Source organism: Lycium barbarum, chromosome 2 (genome assembly GCF_019175385.1).
Source record: "Lycium barbarum isolate Lr01 chromosome 2, ASM1917538v2, whole genome shotgun sequence".
NCBI classification, from domain to species: domain Eukaryota; kingdom Viridiplantae; phylum Streptophyta; class Magnoliopsida; order Solanales; family Solanaceae; genus Lycium; species Lycium barbarum.
This window is the reverse complement of record NC_083338.1, coordinates 141,034,324-141,053,211: the sequence shown is the minus strand read 5'-3', so window position 1 is coordinate 141,053,211 and position 18,888 is coordinate 141,034,324. Positions and strand designations below refer to the sequence as shown.

Sequence of the window (18,888 nt, the reverse complement as noted above, 5' to 3'; positions counted from 1 at the left end):
ATACGTGCATAACTTTAACTAGAGCTCTTGTGTTTGAGCCTTGAATATAGAAAAACGTTGGCAGAGCGGCTTGAATCTGGATATAATCGGTCTCCAGCGTAAAAAAACAAACCAAACGAGCCCTAAAAAAGAAATGGGAAAAAGAAGAGGATGAAAAAGCAAACCGACTTAAGTAGAAGACCCGGCCTTAAGAGTCTCCAAATTGTGTATATATAAGCTTCTCTCCCCTGTCATCGTTCCCAGGGTTAAAGAGTATACTTCTACTTGTTATACCAATTCCAATTTCACACACAAAAGCCAAACACCAAAAGGAACTACCCCTACCCCCCTTTCACCCCCCCCTACCCATCATTCTATATATTTCTTCCCTTTGGGGTTTTCCTTAGTATAAACCCTATATTCTATTATCTGTACAGTCTCTCCACACAAAACTCTCTGGATGAGTCGCCCTAACGTGATTTTATTAATCCAGGTAACAAAAGTCACTGTCGATTCTTTTATTTGATCGATTTAATGTTCTATGCTTTTATTTTTCATGTATATGAATGATTTTGTTGTTTTATTTTGGATTTGACGGGATTTTCTTCGTGTTTATAGTTAAATCTAACAGACAGAGTTTGATAAATGTTTCAAGGAGACTAAATGTGTTATTTTTTGGCAAAACATAAAGGACCAAAACCCTTAAGGGGCTATTTTGACAAAGATAAGTGTTCTCGTGTGTTTATTTTTGTTTTTTTGATGTATATGAATTGTGTGAAAAGATTTTATTGTTTTATTTTGGATTTGATGGGACTTTCTTGGTGTTTATAGTTAACTTTGTTTCATAGTTACTGTGAAATCTAACTGAATAGTTGAAGGAGACATTTTTGGCAAACATAAAGGACCAAAACTGTTAAGTGCATACTTAAGGGACTATTTTTGAAACAGCCATCAAACATAAGTGTTCTATGTGTTTATTTTATGTATATGAATGTAGTGAATAGATTTTGTTGTTTGATTTTGGATTTTTTTTTTGGTTATTATGTGCTCTGATTTGTGTGTTGGTGATTTATGTTTGGTCAGTGAATATTACAAGGAGAGAAAGTAGAGGTTGTTGATTATGACGACCTTAAGATCGAGTTTGCCATCGAGGTTACGGCAACTTCTCTCCAGTGAAGGAGCCATTGGTCCATCTATTAAACTCGACTCTGAGCCTGTATGCACTCCTTTTACTCCTTCCTTTGTTCGTATTTTTATCTTACTTCTATTTTATATTTGGTTGCTGCTGTGTGTTGGTTAGGGTTTTGTTATCGTAATAGTTTTGTTTCGGAGAGGACTTCTTTTTTCCATAGGGTTTTTGGAATTATTTCACAATGTGTGTTGTTTCGTAGTATTGTTTTAGTCGAGACGTGGAATGTGTATTGTTAGGGTTTTTATCTTGCTGTGGAGTTTAGAACTAGTAGTTAATTATTGTAGTCCTTTTGTTAATTCAGGTACCAATTGACTCTGAGCCTGTATTTACTCGTTTTATTCATTCCTTTAAAGTATTTTGTTTTGCATTTGGTTGCTGGTGTGTGTTGTTTTAGGGTTTTGTATTGATAACAGCTTGTCTCGGGAAGGAACGGTTTCTTTTTCATAGGGTTTTTGGAATTATTTCACAATTTGTATTTTCTCATAGTGTTGTTTCATTCAAGACATGGAGTGTGTTTTAGGAACAGATTGTTTCAGGGAGGAACTCTTTTTTTTTTTCCATAGGATTTTTGTAATTATTTCACAGTGTGTATTTTTTCATAGTGTTGTTTTATTCGAGAGGTGGAATGTGCGTTGTTAGGGTTTTTATCTTGCTGTGGAGTTGAGAATTAGAAGTTAAGTATTGTATGTTCATTTGTTTCCTAGGGTTTATTTTTGATTGGAAATCGTATTTCACAGTGTACCTTTTCTCTATGTGGTTTATTGTTTTTAATTGTTTATGCAATCTATACTTTTTTTATGGGTCATCTCTGCTAGCTCTGTTTCTTCACACTTTCGGCTTTCTTATGATTGGCACGTGGAAATTTTATGTCACAAGTGTACTAATGCCGCTGGGTTTAGTTTTGCATTTGGTATTTGGTTACAAGATACTAAAAATATCTATTTGATTTTATAATGTTGTTTACTTCTGTTTGCCACTGGAATCACATGATGGTCCTTTGTGCTGCTAAATTTGTTGTTGGTTTACTTGTTCGCTTCTTTTTGTGGTCGCGAAGAACTGGAAATTTCAGCAATTTGCTTTTATGGTTTTATGATTCCTTTGGGTTCTTTGGTGAAATTTCTATTACAAATACTCAGTCGTGGTAATGGTTACCACAGTGGAATTCTAGCTATGTGTTACTGATATATACCTATTTCTTCTTTACCAAGCTGTAAACCTGTCCTTTCAACCAATCTTTACCTGTCAAAAGCGCAGCTTTGCGACCACATATTAGGGAGATGCTTAGCTCTAGATCCTAGGGTTTGAGATTGGTTCCTGTCAGGGTTGATGAGAGTTGAAGTTGCAAGCTAATGTAGAAGGGATTTTGTGGATTGGCTATAGTGTTGCATAAAGTAGCAACTACTTGTGTGATGAACGGATCTTTTTATTCTGATCACATCGGACTTTTATGTGTCAAGACTAATTCAATCAAGTATCTGCCACTGCTCAAAGAGATCCTTGGTTGTAGCTGGCATTATAAAAGATGAATTAAAAAAAAGAAAAAGAGAACAAGTTGGTACATTATCTAAATGAAGTGGAAAATATAAAAGATATTCAAAGCATAAATTTCAAGATTAATGAAGTTCCCTAACCACTGTTGCTGTAAGAAGAATGTTTTTCTGCTTCCATCGGGAGCTGAACCAACTTGTTTGGGACTAAGGTGTTGTATTTGTAGCATGAATGCCTTCCACCTATAAGCCTGCTAGTGTACATTTAAGGAAATTAAAATTGAAAATCTGATTTTACACTTTGGTTTTTGGCATAAAAAAGAAATAAATTATGGTAGACGGCGCCTCCCTTCCATGCAAAGCGAACCTTGATTTATTTGTAGTAACACATAGATGGTACTCAATGCTGTTGGAATCCTGAAGTAAAACTTTGTATCTGTTCTATTCATCAACAACAAAAAAAGCTTGGTGTCTTTTCTATGAATCAGGAGAAGGATAGCGTTTGAAAATGAGTTGTTTGTAGTATCTCCCAGTCATTTCTAGTCATGGGATCTAGAATTTAGACGCACTCTATGCGTATTCACTACTCTTTTTTGTGGAAGACATTATTTAGACATGTTGAATTTAGATTGTGAAAGATGTTAAGTGAGAAAATGTCTTTGAGAAATTACATTTATGCACATAAATTTAGGAGATTCCGAGGGTCTATCGGAAACAGCCACCTTACCCCACAAAGGTAGGGGTAAGGTCTGCGTACATCCTACCCTCCCCACCCTCCCCAGACCCCACTTGTGGGAATATACTGGGTATGCTGTTGTAATAGTGGGGATGATGCTTCAAACTATGGGAGTGAAATGTAGCGTAGCTACCAAGTTCTGTACTGCTATTCAAACTGGTAATAGGAACATTGGGGATAGTTAGGAGCTAGGACCCATGAAGTATGGGTTTAAGCAATTCTGTTTATACATGTGATAGAGGCGGATCCAAGATTTAAATTTTATGGTTTTGAGATTTTACCACAATTGTTTGATTTACTGGGTTCAAAATCTATTATTTTGTACTTATTTAGTGACTAGTATGAGTCAAATGTACTGGATTCAGGTGAGCCAGTACCATTAACACTACACTACATCCACCTCTGACCTGAAATGAGCAAAATAATATCAAAAACATCTTATGGAGGCCTCTGTCCTCGTTCTTTATCTTTTTTTATACCACATTACTTGCAATATGGTATCATCAAGCTTGCTGGTTGGATATTACTAAAATTGAGTCTTATTTTGTAATCATTAGCATGTGATCATTAAAACCTCATAGTGAAGTTAATGGCAATGAATACCTAACAAGAGGACTACATAGAATATGTGCAAACAATCACAGGCAAACTTCTCATTTGTCCTCTGTATATGCTTCTTGTACCATCTTGTTTTATGTGCACCTCTCTTCTCTTAAGTCCAATCTTGTATCAATGCACAGTTGCATTTCTACGACAATCATTGAATACTATAATGATTCTCTTCCTTATTACTTTTCAATGAGTGCTTTTTATGTAGCTGAAGATGCTGGTGTAGTTTAAGGATTGCAATTGTTTATCATGGTAGAAAATGTTGTGCTGTGGCTCTAATGTTTTCTCGGCATTTTATGTTTCTCGCACTACCATGTTCCTTAATATCAGACGACACCGTTCCTATGAAAAAAAAGCAAAAATAAAATAAAATCAGGCAATACCATAGTTATCACCTTTCTACATTTTATTTGGATGAACTGTGGTTATTGTCATAGGAGTAATTCTTAAGTGTGTGGAAGCCATCTCATCATCTTTTCATGTATCTAGTAATATACACTTATTTAATCACATGTAAGGAAGTAATGAAGCATTAAATCATCTGATTAGTGTCTTGACTTTTGCTGCTTGAAAGAATTGCATTGACTTCTTTTCACTACGGTTCTCTCTTGAAGTAGATGCCATTTCTATCTTTCGTGCTTGTATCTTTGTCTCTATTAACTGGTATGATCTTATTGTGCATTTATCTGCATGTCAGCCACCCAGAGTAAAGGCCTTCATTGACAAGGTCATCCAGTGTCCATTACAAGATATAGCAATACCTCTTTCCGGTTTCCGCTGGGAGTATGGCAAGGTGAATACATACTTACCTCTGATTATCCTGCCTATAGACTTAGACTTTTACTTACTTGGCCTTCTCTTTTCAGGGAAATTTTCATCACTGGAGGCCATTGTTTCTACATTTCGATACATATTTGAAGACATACTTATGTAGTAGGAAAGATCTTGTCTTGTCTGATAACATATTAGGAGATGATAGCCCTTTTCCCAAGCAAGCAGTTCTGCAGATCCTACGTGTGATGCAGGTCATACTAGAAAATTGCCATAACAAGGGTTCATTTAGTGGCTTGGAGGTAAGCTAAAGATGCTAAAACTTTTCTCTAGTTTCTGAATGAATGTCTGTAACAAGAATTCACTTGTGCTGATGATGTCTGTATTTATTTACTTTGGACCTGGCAGCATTTCAAGCTTTTGTTGGCTTCAACAGATCCTGAGATTCTCATTGCAACTTTAGAGACTCTTGCTGTACTAGTAAAAATAAATCCATCGAAGCTACATGCAAGTGGTAAATTGGTTGGCTGTGGTTCTATAAATAGCTGTCTCCTGTCACTAGCGCAGGGGTGGGGAAGCAAGGAAGAAGGTTTGGGCTTGTATTATTGTGTTACTGTAAACGAAAGAAGTCAGGATGAAGGCCTTTCTTTGTTTCCATCCAATGTGGAAAATGATGGTGACAAGTCACTTTATCACTTGGGCTCCACCCTTTATTTTGAGTTGCATAGTGCCAGTGCCCAAAGCAATGCTGAAGCTGGGGATGGTGCAGTATCAACGAGCACGAGTTTAATTCACATACCTGATCTCCATGTACGGAAAGAGGAAGATCTGTCGCTAATGAAGTTCTGCATTGAGCAGTACAATGTTCCTCCTGAGCAAAGGTTTGCGTTGCTGACGAGAATCAGATATGCACACGCGTTCCGTTCCCCCAGAGTGTGCAGGCTTTACAGCAAAATCTGTCTTCTTGCTTTCATTGTGCTTGTCCAGGCTAGTGATTCCCATGATGAACTTGCGTCCTTTTTTGCTAATGAACCTGAATACACAAATGAGTTGATCAGGATTGTCAGATCTGAAGAAACCATCTCTGGAAATGTTAGAACGCTAGCTATGAATGCCTTGGGTGCACAGTTAGCTGCTTATGCATCATCACATGAGCGTGCGAGGATTTTGAGTGGGTCAAGCATCAGTTTTGCTGGTGGTAATCGCATGATCCTCCTGAATGTTTTACAGAGAGCAATTTTGTCACTAAGCAGCTCAAATGACTTGTCATCAGTATCCTTTGTTGAAGCTGTTCTGCAGTTTTACCTGCTACATGTCATATCCTCTTCAAGCTCTGGGAGTGTTATTCGAGGATCTGGAATGGTGCCAACTTTCTTGCCTCTAGTAGAGGACGCTGATCCTGCACATATACATCTTGTTTGCCTCGCTGTGAAAACTCTGCAAAAGCTTCTGGATTATAGTAATGCAGCAGTAACCCTCTTTAAAGATCTGGGTGGAGTTGAGCTTTTGGCTAATAGGTTACAGATAGAAGTGCACAGAGTGATTGACATTGCTGGAGATGATGACAATTCTATGGTCATTGGTGAGCATTTTAAATCTAGCGAAGAACAAATATATTGTCAAAAGAGACTTATTAGGGTCTTATTGAAGGCACTTGGGTCTGCTACCTATGCTCCTGCAAATTCGGCAAGATCACAGAGTTCTAACGATGCATCTTTACCTGCCACCTTGTGTCTGATATTTAGTAATGTGGAAAAATTTGGAGGTGATATTTATTCCTCGGCCGTGACTGTTATGAGTGAAATAATTCACAAAGACCCGACATGTTTTCCTTCTCTGCATGAGTTGGGTCTTCCTAATGCTTTTTTATCCTCAGTGGCATCTGGGATACTACCGTCTCCAAAAGCTCTTACTTGTGTACCTAATGGTCTCGGTGCAATTTGCCTTAACGCGAAGGGACTGGAGTCTGTGAAAGAAACTTCAGCATTGCATTTCCTTGTTGACATATTTACCAACAAGAAGTACGTGGTTGCTATGAATGAAGGTATTGTCCCTTTGGCAAATGCTGTGGAAGAGCTGTTGCGCCATGTATCTTCGCTGAGAGGTACTGGAGTGGATTTAATAATTGAGATTGTTAACAGTATTGCTTCACGTGGTGATGGTGAACATGCTGAGTCATCAGGGAAATCAAGTGAGACTACTGAAATGGACACGGACACAGATAACAGAGAGAGTGTGGCATCCAGCTCATTGGTTGAATCAACTTGTACAAATGGGGAAAATATCAGTGATGAGCAGTTCATTCAGTTGGCTGTCTTTCATGTGATGGTACTTGTTCACCGTACAATGGAGAACTCTGAAACTTGTCGGCTATTTGTGGAGAAGTCAGGCATTGAAGCTTTGTTGAAACTACTCCTACGGCCGAGTGTTGCGCAGTCATCTGAAGGGATGTCCATAGCATTACATAGCACCATGGTCTTCAAGACTTTCACCCAACACCACTCGGCTGCGCTGGCTCGTGCTTTCTGTTCCTTTCTCAAGGATCATTTGAAAAAAGCTCTGTCTGGATTTGATGCTGTTTCTGGTTCTTTTATGTTGGATCCTAAAAATACTCCAGATAGGACATTTTCTTCACTTTTTCTAGTTGAGTTTCTGTTATTTCTGGCTGCCTCCAAAGACAATCGATGGGTAACTGCTCTGTTAACCGAGTTTGGAAATGGCAGCAATGATGTCTTGGAAGATATTGGTCGTATTCATCGTGAAATTCTTTGGCAGATCGCGTTGCTTGAAGAATCTAAGGTTGATGTGGAGGAAGGTGGTGCTGGGGCAACTGATGAGGCACAACAGTCAGAATTGGGTGCAACTGATACTGAAGAACAAAGATTAAATTCCTTCAGGCAGTTCCTTGACCCCTTACTCCGCAGGAGGATGTCAGGGTGGAGTTTTGAATCACAGTTTTTTGATCTGATCAATCTATATCGAGATCTGACTAGAGCTTCTAGTATTCAGCAACGTCAGACCACTGATGGTCCTTCAAACGTACGGATAGAAGCTAGTCATCAATCACAACAAGCAGGTTCTCTTGATGACGCTAGTGCCAGTAATCAGAAAGAGGACAGACAGAGGTCCTATTATCATTCTTGCCGTGATATGGTGAAATCCCTGTCAATCCATATCACCCATTTGTTTCAAGAGATGGGCAAGGTAATGCTACTTCCATCACGTAGGCGGGATGATACACTCAATGTGTCAGCTCCGTCAAAATCTGTTGCTTCAACTTTTGCTTCAATTGCCATTGATCACATGAATTTTGGAGGTCATGTAAGTACTTCTGGATCGGAGGCATCTGTGTCAACCAAATGTCGTTATTTTGGGAAGGTTATTGAATTTATTGATGGAATTCTACTGGACAAGCCTGATTCTTGCAATGCTGTTATATTAAATTGCCTTTATGGGCGTGGGGTCATTCAGTCAGTGTTAACCACATTTGAAGCTACTAGTCAGTTACTCTTTGCCGTCAATCGAGCTCCTACTTCTCCTATGGAGACTGATGAGACACATTCCAGGCAGGATGGAGTTGAGGATGTGGACCGTTCATGGATATATGGTCCCCTAGGTAGTTATGGTAAGCTGATGGATCATCTGGTGACTTCATCTTTAATTCTATCTCCTTTCACAAAGCATTTACTGACTCAACCTTTGATAAGTGGTGATATCCCATTTCCACGGGATGAGGAGACATTTGTAAAGGTTCTTCAATCCATGGTATTGAAGACTGTTCTTCCTGTTTGGACTCATCCACAATTCACAGAATGCAATTATGATTTCATTGCAGCTGTTCTCAACATCATTAGACACATCTACTCTGGAGTAGAAGTCAAGAACGCGAGCAGTACTGCTGCTCGTGTGTCTGGCCCTCCCCCAAATGAAACTACTATTTCTACCATTGTTGAAATGGGGTTCTCCAGGAATAGGGCGGAAGAGGCTTTGAGGCAGGTTGGTTCAAATAGTGTTGAGCTGGCAATGGAATGGTTGTTCTCGCATCCAGAGGAGGTACAAGAAGATGATGAACTTGCACGTGCCCTTGCCATGTCACTTGGGAACTCTGGATCGGAGGCAAAGGAAGATGTTCCCAAAGAAAGTAGCCTGACCATTGAAGAAGAAATGGTTCAGCCTCCTCCTATTGATGAGTTGTTGTCTACATGCCGAAAGCTTCTACAGATGAAAGACTCTCTTGCTTTTCCCGTCAGGGATCTTCTTGTGATGATATGCTCCCAAAATGATGGGGAACATCGGTCAGCTGTGGTTTCATTTATTGTTGAACAAGTGAAGCTTTCTAGTAATGTCTCTGAGGATGGAAACAGCAGCATTGTTTCTAATCTCTTTCATGTTCTTGCTCTGATTCTTAATGAAGATACTGATGCCAGAGAGATAGCTGCAAAGAATGGTTTGGTCAAAGTTTCATCTGATCTTCTTTCACAATGGATTTCCAGTACATTTGATAGGGAGAAAGTTCCCAAATGGGTGACAGCAGCTTTTGTTGCTATTGATCGGCTTGCTCAAGTGGATCAGAAATTGAATGCTGATATTGTGGAACAGCTGAAGGGAGATGATGCTACTCCGAAACCAGTTTCGATCAACGAGGATAAATATAGTAAGTTGCAGTCTTCTTTGTCCCCAAAATATCTGGATGTACAAGAGCAGAAGCAGCTTGTTGAAATAGCTTGTGGTTGTATGAGGAACCAGCTTCCCTCGGAAACAATGCATGCTGTGTTGCAGCTGTGTGCAACACTTACAAGAACTCACTCTGTTGCTGTTAACTTTCTGGATGCGGGTGGATTGCAGTTGCTGCTTTCCTTGCCAACGAGCAGCTTGTTTATTGGGTTTGACAATATCGCGGCTACTATAATACGACATATTCTTGAGGATCCCCAGACTCTACAGCAAGCCATGGAAGCAGAGATACGGCATAATGTTGTATCTGCTTCTAATAGACAGTCAAGTGGAAGGCTCACACCTCGTAATTTCCTCTTAAATATGACTTCTGTTATTCAACGGGATCCAGTGATTTTCATGCGGGCTGCTCGTTCTGTGTGCCAAGTGGAGATGGTTGGTGAACGACCTTATGTAGTCTTGTTGAGGGACCGTGAGAAGGACAAAAAGGACAAAGACAGGGAGAAAGAGAAACCAGAAGACAAAGATAAAGTGCAGAATGCAGATCAGAAGTCTGGTGTTGGTAATGTGAGCCATGGGATTCATGGCAAGAGTCTTGATGCGAGTTCCAAGAATGCCAAAGTTCATCGAAAGCCACCTCATAGCTTTGTAAACGTAATTGAGCTTCTTTTGGATCCAGTTGTCAAGTTTGTTCCTCCATTGAAAGATGAACCAGCAACAAAGGAGAGCTTTAGTTCAACGGATATGGATATTGATGTTTCTGCAAACAAGGGTAAAGGGAAAGCTGTCGCCTTTGCTTCTGAAGCAAGTGAAGCTGATAGCCATGAATTGTCTGCATCTATGGCTAAGATTGTATTCATTTTGAAGCTTCTGACTGAGATTCTTTTGATGTATACTGCTTCAGTTCATATTTTGCTTCGAAAAGATTCTGAAGTTAGCAGTTGCATTGCTGTTCCTCAACGGACAGGGCACCTTGCTGGTGGAATTTTCCATCATATTCTTCACAAGTTTTTACCGTATACCAAGAGTTCTAGGAAAGAGAGAAAAACTGATGTGGACTGGAGGCAAAAACTTTCGAGCAGAGCTAGCCAGTTTCTCGTGGCATCTTGTGTTCGTTCGACAGAGGCAAGGAAAAGAATCTTCACAGAGATTAACAATGTCTTTAGTGATTTTGTGGAGTTTGGAAGCGGTTTTAGGGCACCAGGAATCAAAATTCAAGCATTTATTGATCTTCTCAATGATGTACTGACTGCTCGCGCACCTACAGGTTCTTCCATCTCAGCAGAAGCTTCAGCTACTTTCATAGATGTCGGTTTGGTTCAATCTCTGACCCGAGGTCTTCATGTCTTGGACCTGGATCATGCTGATTCTTCCAAGGTTGTTACTGGTGTTGTAAAAGTTCTGGAGTTGGTAACAAAGGAGCATGTTCATGCGGCTGAGTCCAACGCTGGGAGGGGAGAACAGTCAACAAAAACTCAGGAAAATCAATCTGGAGCCACTAATGATGCCTTTGCAGTCCAGACTAATGAAACTGCGTCACAGCCTAATGTGAACTCAGTGCCAACAGATCTCATTGAGCCCTTTGGTGCATCTCAGAACTTTGGTGGGTCCGAAGCTGTCACTGATGATATGGAACATGACCAAGATATTGATGGAGGTTTTGGTCCATCTAATGAAGATGATTACATGCATGAAAGTAACGAGGACACCAGAAATCTGGAAAATGGCCTTGAGATAAGATTTGAAATCCAGCCTGATGTTCAACAGAATCTTGATGAAGATGAAGATGACGATGATGAGGATGATGATGATGAGATGTCAGGCGATGAAGGAGATGAGGTCGATGAAGATGAAGAGGGGGACGAAGAAGAACAGCATGATCTCGAGGAAGATGAAGCTCATCACTTACAACATCCTGATACTGATCAAGAGGACCAAGAAATAGATGAAGATGACTTTGATGAGGAGGTAATGGATGAAGAAGATGAAGACGATGAGGATGAGGAGGATGGTGTAATACTTCGGCTGGGTGATGGAATGAATGGAATAAATGTATTTGACCATATTGAAGTTTTTGGTCGAGAGCACAGTCTCTCCAGTGAAACTTTACATGTTATGCCTGTTGAAGTTTTTGGCTCTAGGCGCCAGGGGCGTACAACGTCCATCTACAATCTTTTGGGAAGAGGTGGTGACAGTGTTGCTCCTTCACAACATCCCCTTCTGGTGGAACCCTCTTCCTCGCTGCAATTGGGTCAACAACGGCAATCAGGTATCTGGCTACTTCTGGCTAATATTGTAATTTTTCTCTGATGTGAAATGTCATTGCTTTTGTTTATTGGTTTCAAAAGAAATCTCATTGCTCCCTTCCTTCTTGTCACAGAGAGTATTCGTGATGCTTATTCCGATAGGAGCTCAGAAGGAACGTCATCACGCCTGGATTCTGTTTTCCGTTCTCTCCGGAGCAGCAGCAGCAGCCGTCACGGCCAACGGTTCAATTTTTGGACCAATGATAACCAACAAAGTGGTGGATCAGCCTCTGCTCTTCCACAGGGTTTTGAGGATTTGCTTGTTTCCCATTTGAGGCGGCCAAGCTCTGAGAAATCAGCTGATCAAGATGCTATAGAGGGCTCTCAAAATAGAGGTGAGGCCACCCAGTTTGCTGGAGCAGGTGAAATGGCAGCTGAAAGTGCTTTGGAGAACACTAGCAACAATGAAGCCAGAGATGCCACTGTCCCCTCAACAGTTTTGGATGAATCTGGTGGTGCTAATGTGACACCTGTAGCAAATGTGTCTACTCAGGGAACAGATGCACCAAGTAGACAATCTCAACCTGTCGAAATGCAGTTTGAACAGAATGATGTTGCCATAAGGGACGTTGAGGCAGTTAGCCAAGAAAGTAGTGGAAGTGGTGCAACTCTGGGTGAAAGTCTTCGAAGTCTTGATGTTGAAATTGGAAGTGCAGATGGGCATGATGATGGGGGCGATAGGCAAGGTTCAGCAGATGCTCGAACTAGGAGGACAAATGTCTCTTTTGGAAATTCTACTCAGGTAAGCGTGAGGGATGTTGCCCTTCACAGTGTATCTGAAGCTTCAGAACATCCAAGTCAAGAAGCAGAACGAAGTGGTCCCACTGAGGAACAGCAACGTAATGTAGATGCTGATTCTGGATCAATTGATCCTGCATTTCTGGAGGCGCTTCCTGAGGAGTTGCGAGCCGAGGTTCTCTCAGCTCAACAGGGTCAAGCAACTCAACCACAAAATTCGGAGCCTCAAAATGGTGGAGATATTGATCCAGAATTTCTGGCTGCCCTCCCCGCTGACATCAGAGAGGAAGTGTTGGCACAACAAAGGGCACAACGGCTGCAGCAGTCACAAGAATTAGAAGGCCAACCTGTTGAGATGGACACCGTGTCAATCATTGCTACATTCCCTTCAGAACTACGGGAAGAGGTACTTCTTTTGATGAATAAGTGTAATCTAATTTTATGTGAGTTTTAATTTCATTTATTCTATAACCAGTAACGACCTTGTTTCCCTGTTTCTTTTTTATTTTTTCAAGTTGTGATTTAAATTTGGTTTTCATGAATCCTTTTATGGCAATCATTGTGTCTTATATTTCATCTCTCAGGTCCTTCTGACATCTTCTGATGCCATTCTTAATAATTTGACACCTGCTCTTGTGGCGGAAGCAAACATGTTGCGCGAGAGGTTCGCACGGAGGTATAACCGAACACTTTTTGGTATGTACCCTAGAAGTCGTAGAGGCGACTCTAGGCGGAGTGAACAATTGGACAGGGCTGGTGGAACCCTTTCACGTAGATCTGCTGGAAGTAAGCCTCTGGAGGCAGATGGGTCTCCATTAGTTGACACTGAGGGCTTAAGAGCGTTGGTGCGGTTGCTTCGCGTATTCCAGGTATAAACTTGGTGAGGTTGAATTATTGATTTCTTGCCTCTATGATTTGAATGTTGACACCTGTGGTTTTTTTGCAGCCAATTTACAAAGTCCCTCTACAGAGGCTGCTGTTGAATCTCAGTGCACATGCTGAAACAAGAGCTGCTTTAGTGAAAATATTTATGGACTTATTGATGCTTGATGTCGGACAGCCTGCTAATGATCTGAATACAGCTGAACCCCCATATCGACTATATGGTTGCCAAAATAACGTGATGTATTCGCGTCCTCAACATCTTGATGGTGAGGCCTTATGATCGTGCTTAACATTTGATCATGTATTACATATTTCTATTGTTACTACTACTACTGTTGTATTTCATGATGTTATTCGCCTGGACTGAAGTTGATTCATCTTATTGCCTTGTAGGAATTCCTCCATTACTATCTCGTCGTGTTCTTGAGACACTTACATACTTGGCAAAAAACCATTCTTTAGTCGCAAAGACTCTACTTGAATTCAGGCTCCCTCGACCAGTGCCAGAAGGGTCAGTAATTCCGGATCAGAGGCCTGGAAAAGCTGTTATGGTTGAGGCTGATGGACCAGATAGGTGGCAGCTTGAAGGACAAGTATCTCTTGCATTGCTTTTGGGCCTCTTGAATCATCCCCTTTATTTGAGAAGTGTTGCGCATCTAGAGCAGGTAGTTTGCACAAGTAGGACGTCTCTTTTTGTAGTCATTATCCGGTGTTTCTTGCTGTCTAACTATTTTCCTTTTTGTATCTAGCTGTTAAATCTACTAGATGTTGTAGTCCAGAACACCGAAAGCAAATCAAATGCACGTGAAGAACCTGGTACATCCTCTGCAGAGCAACCGACTGATCCTCCAGTTCAATCTGCTGCTGAAATGAATACTGAATCTCATGCAGCGGCTTCATCTGAGGCTGAGGACAAATCCGGAGCCTCATCATCTGTTGCAGGCACAGACCAAAGTACTGAAAGTATTCTACTTGGTCTACCGCAATTAGAACTTCGACTCCTGTGCTCATTGCTTGCCAGAGAAGGGTAAGCTAGTTCCTAATCCTGTAGTGTAATTACTCAAATCATTTACCTTTCATGGTTCTACATGCCAATTCCTCTGGCGTTAACAGGTTCTTTAATTTGTATTTTAAAATGTTACATACTATGGTTTGATGTGACAAGTTCTGTTGATATTACTTCTACGAGACACACTTAATTTGTAGACTTGTGTGGTGTCCAGCAAGGTGATATACTTTACTAATTTTGTGCTTGCTGTGTATTGGGATCCGTGAATTGACTGCTTAGTGTGACGGTCTTGTCAAAATTTATGTGCTTATGGCTTTTATTTCAGGCACTAAATTATCTGTTTGGTTGCACATGCACTTATTTGATATTGTAAAAAATTTGCTATCGTTTTGACATGACCAAGTACATTTGTGAACCTTCAGTGGGTTATTTTTACTCTGGGCCTTGCTGAATAATGTATTATTTTATTCGTTATTGAAGCTGTTTAATGTTTTCTTCTTTTATTAGTCTTTCAGACAATGCTTACTCATTGGTAGCTGAGGTTCTGAAAAAGTTGGTGGCCATAGCTCCTGCACTTTGTCATTTATTTATGACTGAGCTAGCTGGCTCTGTGCAAAGTCTGACCAGATCTGCAATGGATGAGTTAAACAAGTTCAGGGAAGTAGAAAAAGCACTGCTCAGTACCACTTCAACTGATGGCGCTGTGATACTCAGGGTTTTACAAGCATTAAGCACTCTTGTTGCTTCAATTGGTGACAAGAACAAGGATAATCAAATTATTTCTGAGAAGGAACATGGTGCTACTATCTCCCTGGTTTGGGACATTAACACAGCTTTAGAACCTCTATGGCAGGAGCTGAGCACTTGCATTAGCACAATAGAGAGTTTTTCTGAAACAGCACCCAACCTGTCACGCTCATCCATTGTTACCACATCTAAACCTTCTGGAGCAATGCCTCCACTTCCAGCAGGGACACAAAACATTTTACCGTACATAGAGTCCTTTTTTGTGATGTGTGAGAAGTTGCATCCTGGGCATTTGGGTGCTGGGCAGGAGTTTAGTATTGCTACAGTTCCTGATCCAGAAGAAGCTACTGCATCTGCTACGCTGCCGAAAACACCTACATCTGCAACGAAAGTTGATGAGAAGCACATTGCTTTTGTAAAATTTGCGGAGAGGCACAGGAAACTTCTTAATGCTTTTGTTCGGCAGAATCCTGGACTACTGGAGAAGTCTTTCTCCATCATGCTGAAGGTTCCTCGTTTTGTTGATTTTGACAATAAAAGGTCCCACTTTAGATCCAAGATAAAGCATCAACACGACCATCATCACAATCCTCTGAGAATTTCTGTGAGAAGAGCTTATATACTTGAAGATTCATATAATCAGCTGCGCATGAGGACAACTCTAGAATTGAAAGGGAGATTGACTGTACATTTCCAAGGGGAAGAAGGGATTGATGCTGGTGGACTTACTAGGGAATGGTATCAGTTACTGTCCAGAGTAATTTTTGATAAGGGAGCACTATTGTTTACAACAGTTGGCAATGAAGCAACATTTCAGCCAAATCCCAACTCTGTTTACCAAACTGAGCACCTCTCATACTTCAAGTTTGTTGGGCGAGTTGTGAGTATCATCCTTCTTGGTTCTGTTTGCTTGAGTGATTCAATTTAACAATCTCTAATGTGCTTTATAAATATCCCAGGTTGGGAAGGCGCTGTTTGATGGTCAACTTCTTGATGTTCATTTTACACGGTCCTTCTACAAGCATATACTTGGTGCTAAAGTGACATATCATGATATCGAAGCTATTGATCCTGACTACTTCAAAAATTTGAAATGGCTGCTTGAGGTGCGGTATTTTCTGTTTTCTTTGTGATTATGGAAATTATGGTTAAATATTTGCTCTGCTAACGTTTCTTGCTTTGTGTAGAATGACATAAGTGATATTTTAGACCTTACATTCAGCATCGATGCTGATGAAGAGAAGTTGATACTTTATGAACGCAATGAGGTATGAGTTCTTCATTGGCAATTGAAGTTTCAGCATTTTTGTCAGAGGTTCTGAGTGCAATTTGTGTAATGCAGGTGACTGACTATGAACTAATCCCGGGTGGACGAAATATCAGAGTCACTGAGGAAAATAAGCAACAGTATGTTGACTTGGTTGCTGAGCATCGCTTGACGACTGCTATCCGCCCTCAGATAAATGCATTTTTGGATGGATTCGGTGAATTGATTCCGCGGGAACTGATCTCTATTTTTCACGACAAGGAACTTGAGTTGTTAATTAGCGGCCTTCCAGACATCGACCGTATGTTTCACTATTTCCTTTATTTGTTAATTCATGTGACAATCCTGTTTTAGATAGTTATTTGTCCATATCAATAATGACCTCCCTCTTACGTTTAATTTGCCCCTTGCTTTGCAGTTGATGACTTGAGGGCAAATACAGAATATTCTGGATACAGCCCAGCATCACCTGTTATTCAGTGGTTTTGGGAAGTCGTTCAAGCTTTTAGCAAGGAAGACAAAGCCCGCCTTCTTCAATTTGTCACTGGGACCTCAAAGGTAGTTTCTTGCTTTCATTTTATTACAGTTGCATGTTATATATCACCTGCAATCATCTAACAAATCTTTGTCAACTTCTCCAGGTGCCATTGGAAGGGTTTAGTGCACTGCAAGGAATTTCAGGTTCCCAGAAGTTTCAGATCCACAAAGCTTATGGCAGTCCTGATCACTTGCCTTCAGCACATACATGGTAATTATTTAATCATCAGAAACTAAACTATGATTGCCCTCCTGATGCTGAAGATTTCTGCCAGTAAAAATATCTGTGTTGCTTCTCTCCGAGTTACTTAACCTTCTTTCATTTTTGTTACCATCGTAATTTACTTGTATTTGCTGAAGATACAGTAGTCCATTTTGCTTCCTTTGTCCAAATTCTCGCATTCCTATTTATGTTTATTCTAATTTACTGCGGATGAATTGGCAGCTTTTCTGTATGAGATTATCCAATGTTGACTAATATTATGTGATATTATCCTGATAATGTATTACATTTCAACTACTGATAGCAATTTGTTTACATGAAGTAAAAACTACTTTCTTTGAGATTGGATGGAGAGTTGTGAATTCGACTTCTATCTTCACTTATTTACTGCGAACACACACTAACTATTATTTGTTGGGTGCAGTTTCAACCAGTTGGATCTACCAGAGTATCCCTCTAAAGAGCATCTAGAGGAGAGACTGCTGCTTGCTATTCATGAAGCCAACGAAGGATTCGGATTTGGTTAAGACGCCAATGGTCTCTGAATTATATTCTGTAGATAATTTCCGTGTTAAGAAAGAGATTCTTTTCTTACAGGAGAACAGTCTTAAGGGCATATTGAGTCTGTGAGATACCTGTCTATAATGCTGTACAGTCTATTTGCTATATGCCAAATGATCGTGGCAGTTCTTTTTTTGCCATTCGTTTACTCTTCTTTCCCCTTAGCATATAAGTTCCTATTCTCTGCTTGCCCCTTTGTAACTGTTGTAGCATGTAGGAGAAGCATAGGGAGCTGCAAATTCGCTACTCCTTTACCCGGCTCATGCTTGCAATTCTGCGCGTGTTTTCTTAATTTTTTCATTATTGCCGCTCATCAAATATGTTAAAAGGCCAATTAGACACAGATCATGGCTTCTATTTGTATTTAATAATAATAATAATGGTCGATCCGTATTGTCAGGAGACGAAATTTGGTTCAATGTTAATGCTTTTACCACTAATGTTACACCATTAGAATTGCTTGCAAACTTGAGCGACTGTGCTTTAAAACTAGGTATGGAGTTGATGCTGTTGCTGTGATGATATTGCTACGTTTTTAAGTAAAAGAATAACAATTACATCCCAAATATAGTACTTGAAAAAGAATTTAATCTTCAGGAGGGAATGGGGAAAACATGAAGTTTCAGTACATGACCAAATCACCCCTCCCTTATACCACTTCTACTTAAATAAAAGTTAAAAACATATTCATTCTTGAGAAAATATTAGGAGTTCAATCAATATGGCAAATTTTACACTTAGCTATAGCATTTGGCCATAGATTCCCGGAGAAAAAATAATTGAAAAACTTGATTTGGGTGGAGTTTTTCAAGTTTTGAAAATGTGTTTGGCCATAGATTTTCAAAACATATTTCACTTTTTGTTTTGAAAAATATGAAATATTACTTATACACATAAGTTCTAAAACCCATCAAGAATACCCAACCATAAAAAACATACTATATACTTGCTAATATCAAATTATGCAGAACATTATATTTTAATAACAACTGATAACGCACTTACTAGCTAAAAAAGGTTAGCTGATAGGAGTGTTCACAAAGTCATTTTACCTTAAACCAAAGCCAAAAGCGACTGTTGTATCGAATATTTGGATGTACACCAATCATAGTTTTTGGATATACATGTGTTGGTCCCATCTGACAAACATGGTAGATAGAATTAGTT

At 40.0% G+C, this 18,888-nt stretch overlaps 1 protein-coding gene across 1 annotated transcript; it reads left to right on the top strand.

Moving 5' to 3' along the window:
• The first annotated feature begins 241 nt into the window (after positions 1-241).
• LOC132627653 (E3 ubiquitin-protein ligase UPL2-like) lies at positions 242-17,869 on the top strand. The gene is made up of 17 exons (XM_060343116.1): positions 242-472; positions 1,063-1,195; positions 4,701-4,796; positions 4,870-5,076; positions 5,183-11,717; positions 11,829-12,898; positions 13,077-13,361; positions 13,439-13,643; positions 13,771-14,042; positions 14,127-14,404; positions 14,894-16,013; positions 16,093-16,239; positions 16,321-16,401; positions 16,476-16,701; positions 16,819-16,958; positions 17,042-17,148; positions 17,585-17,869. The coding sequence occupies exons 2-17, from the start codon at positions 1,100-1,102 to the stop codon at positions 17,685-17,687; spliced, it is 10,968 nt and encodes a 3,655-aa protein (XP_060199099.1). The 5' UTR covers positions 242-472; positions 1,063-1,099; the 3' UTR covers positions 17,688-17,869.
• The last annotated feature ends 1,019 nt before the right edge of the window (positions 17,870-18,888 follow it).

Coding starts and splice junctions, on each gene's coding strand:
- LOC132627653 (XM_060343116.1), top strand. CDS start 1,100: ATGACGACCTTAAGATCGAGTTTGCCATCGAGGTTACGGCAACTTCTC. Junction 1,196..4,700: donor TTAAACTCGACTCTGAGCCT/GTATGCACTCCT, acceptor TCTGCATGTCAG/CCACCCAGAGTAAAGGCCTT. Junction 16,240..16,320: donor ATTTGAAATGGCTGCTTGAG/GTGCGGTATTTT, acceptor TGCTTTGTGTAG/AATGACATAAGTGATATTTT.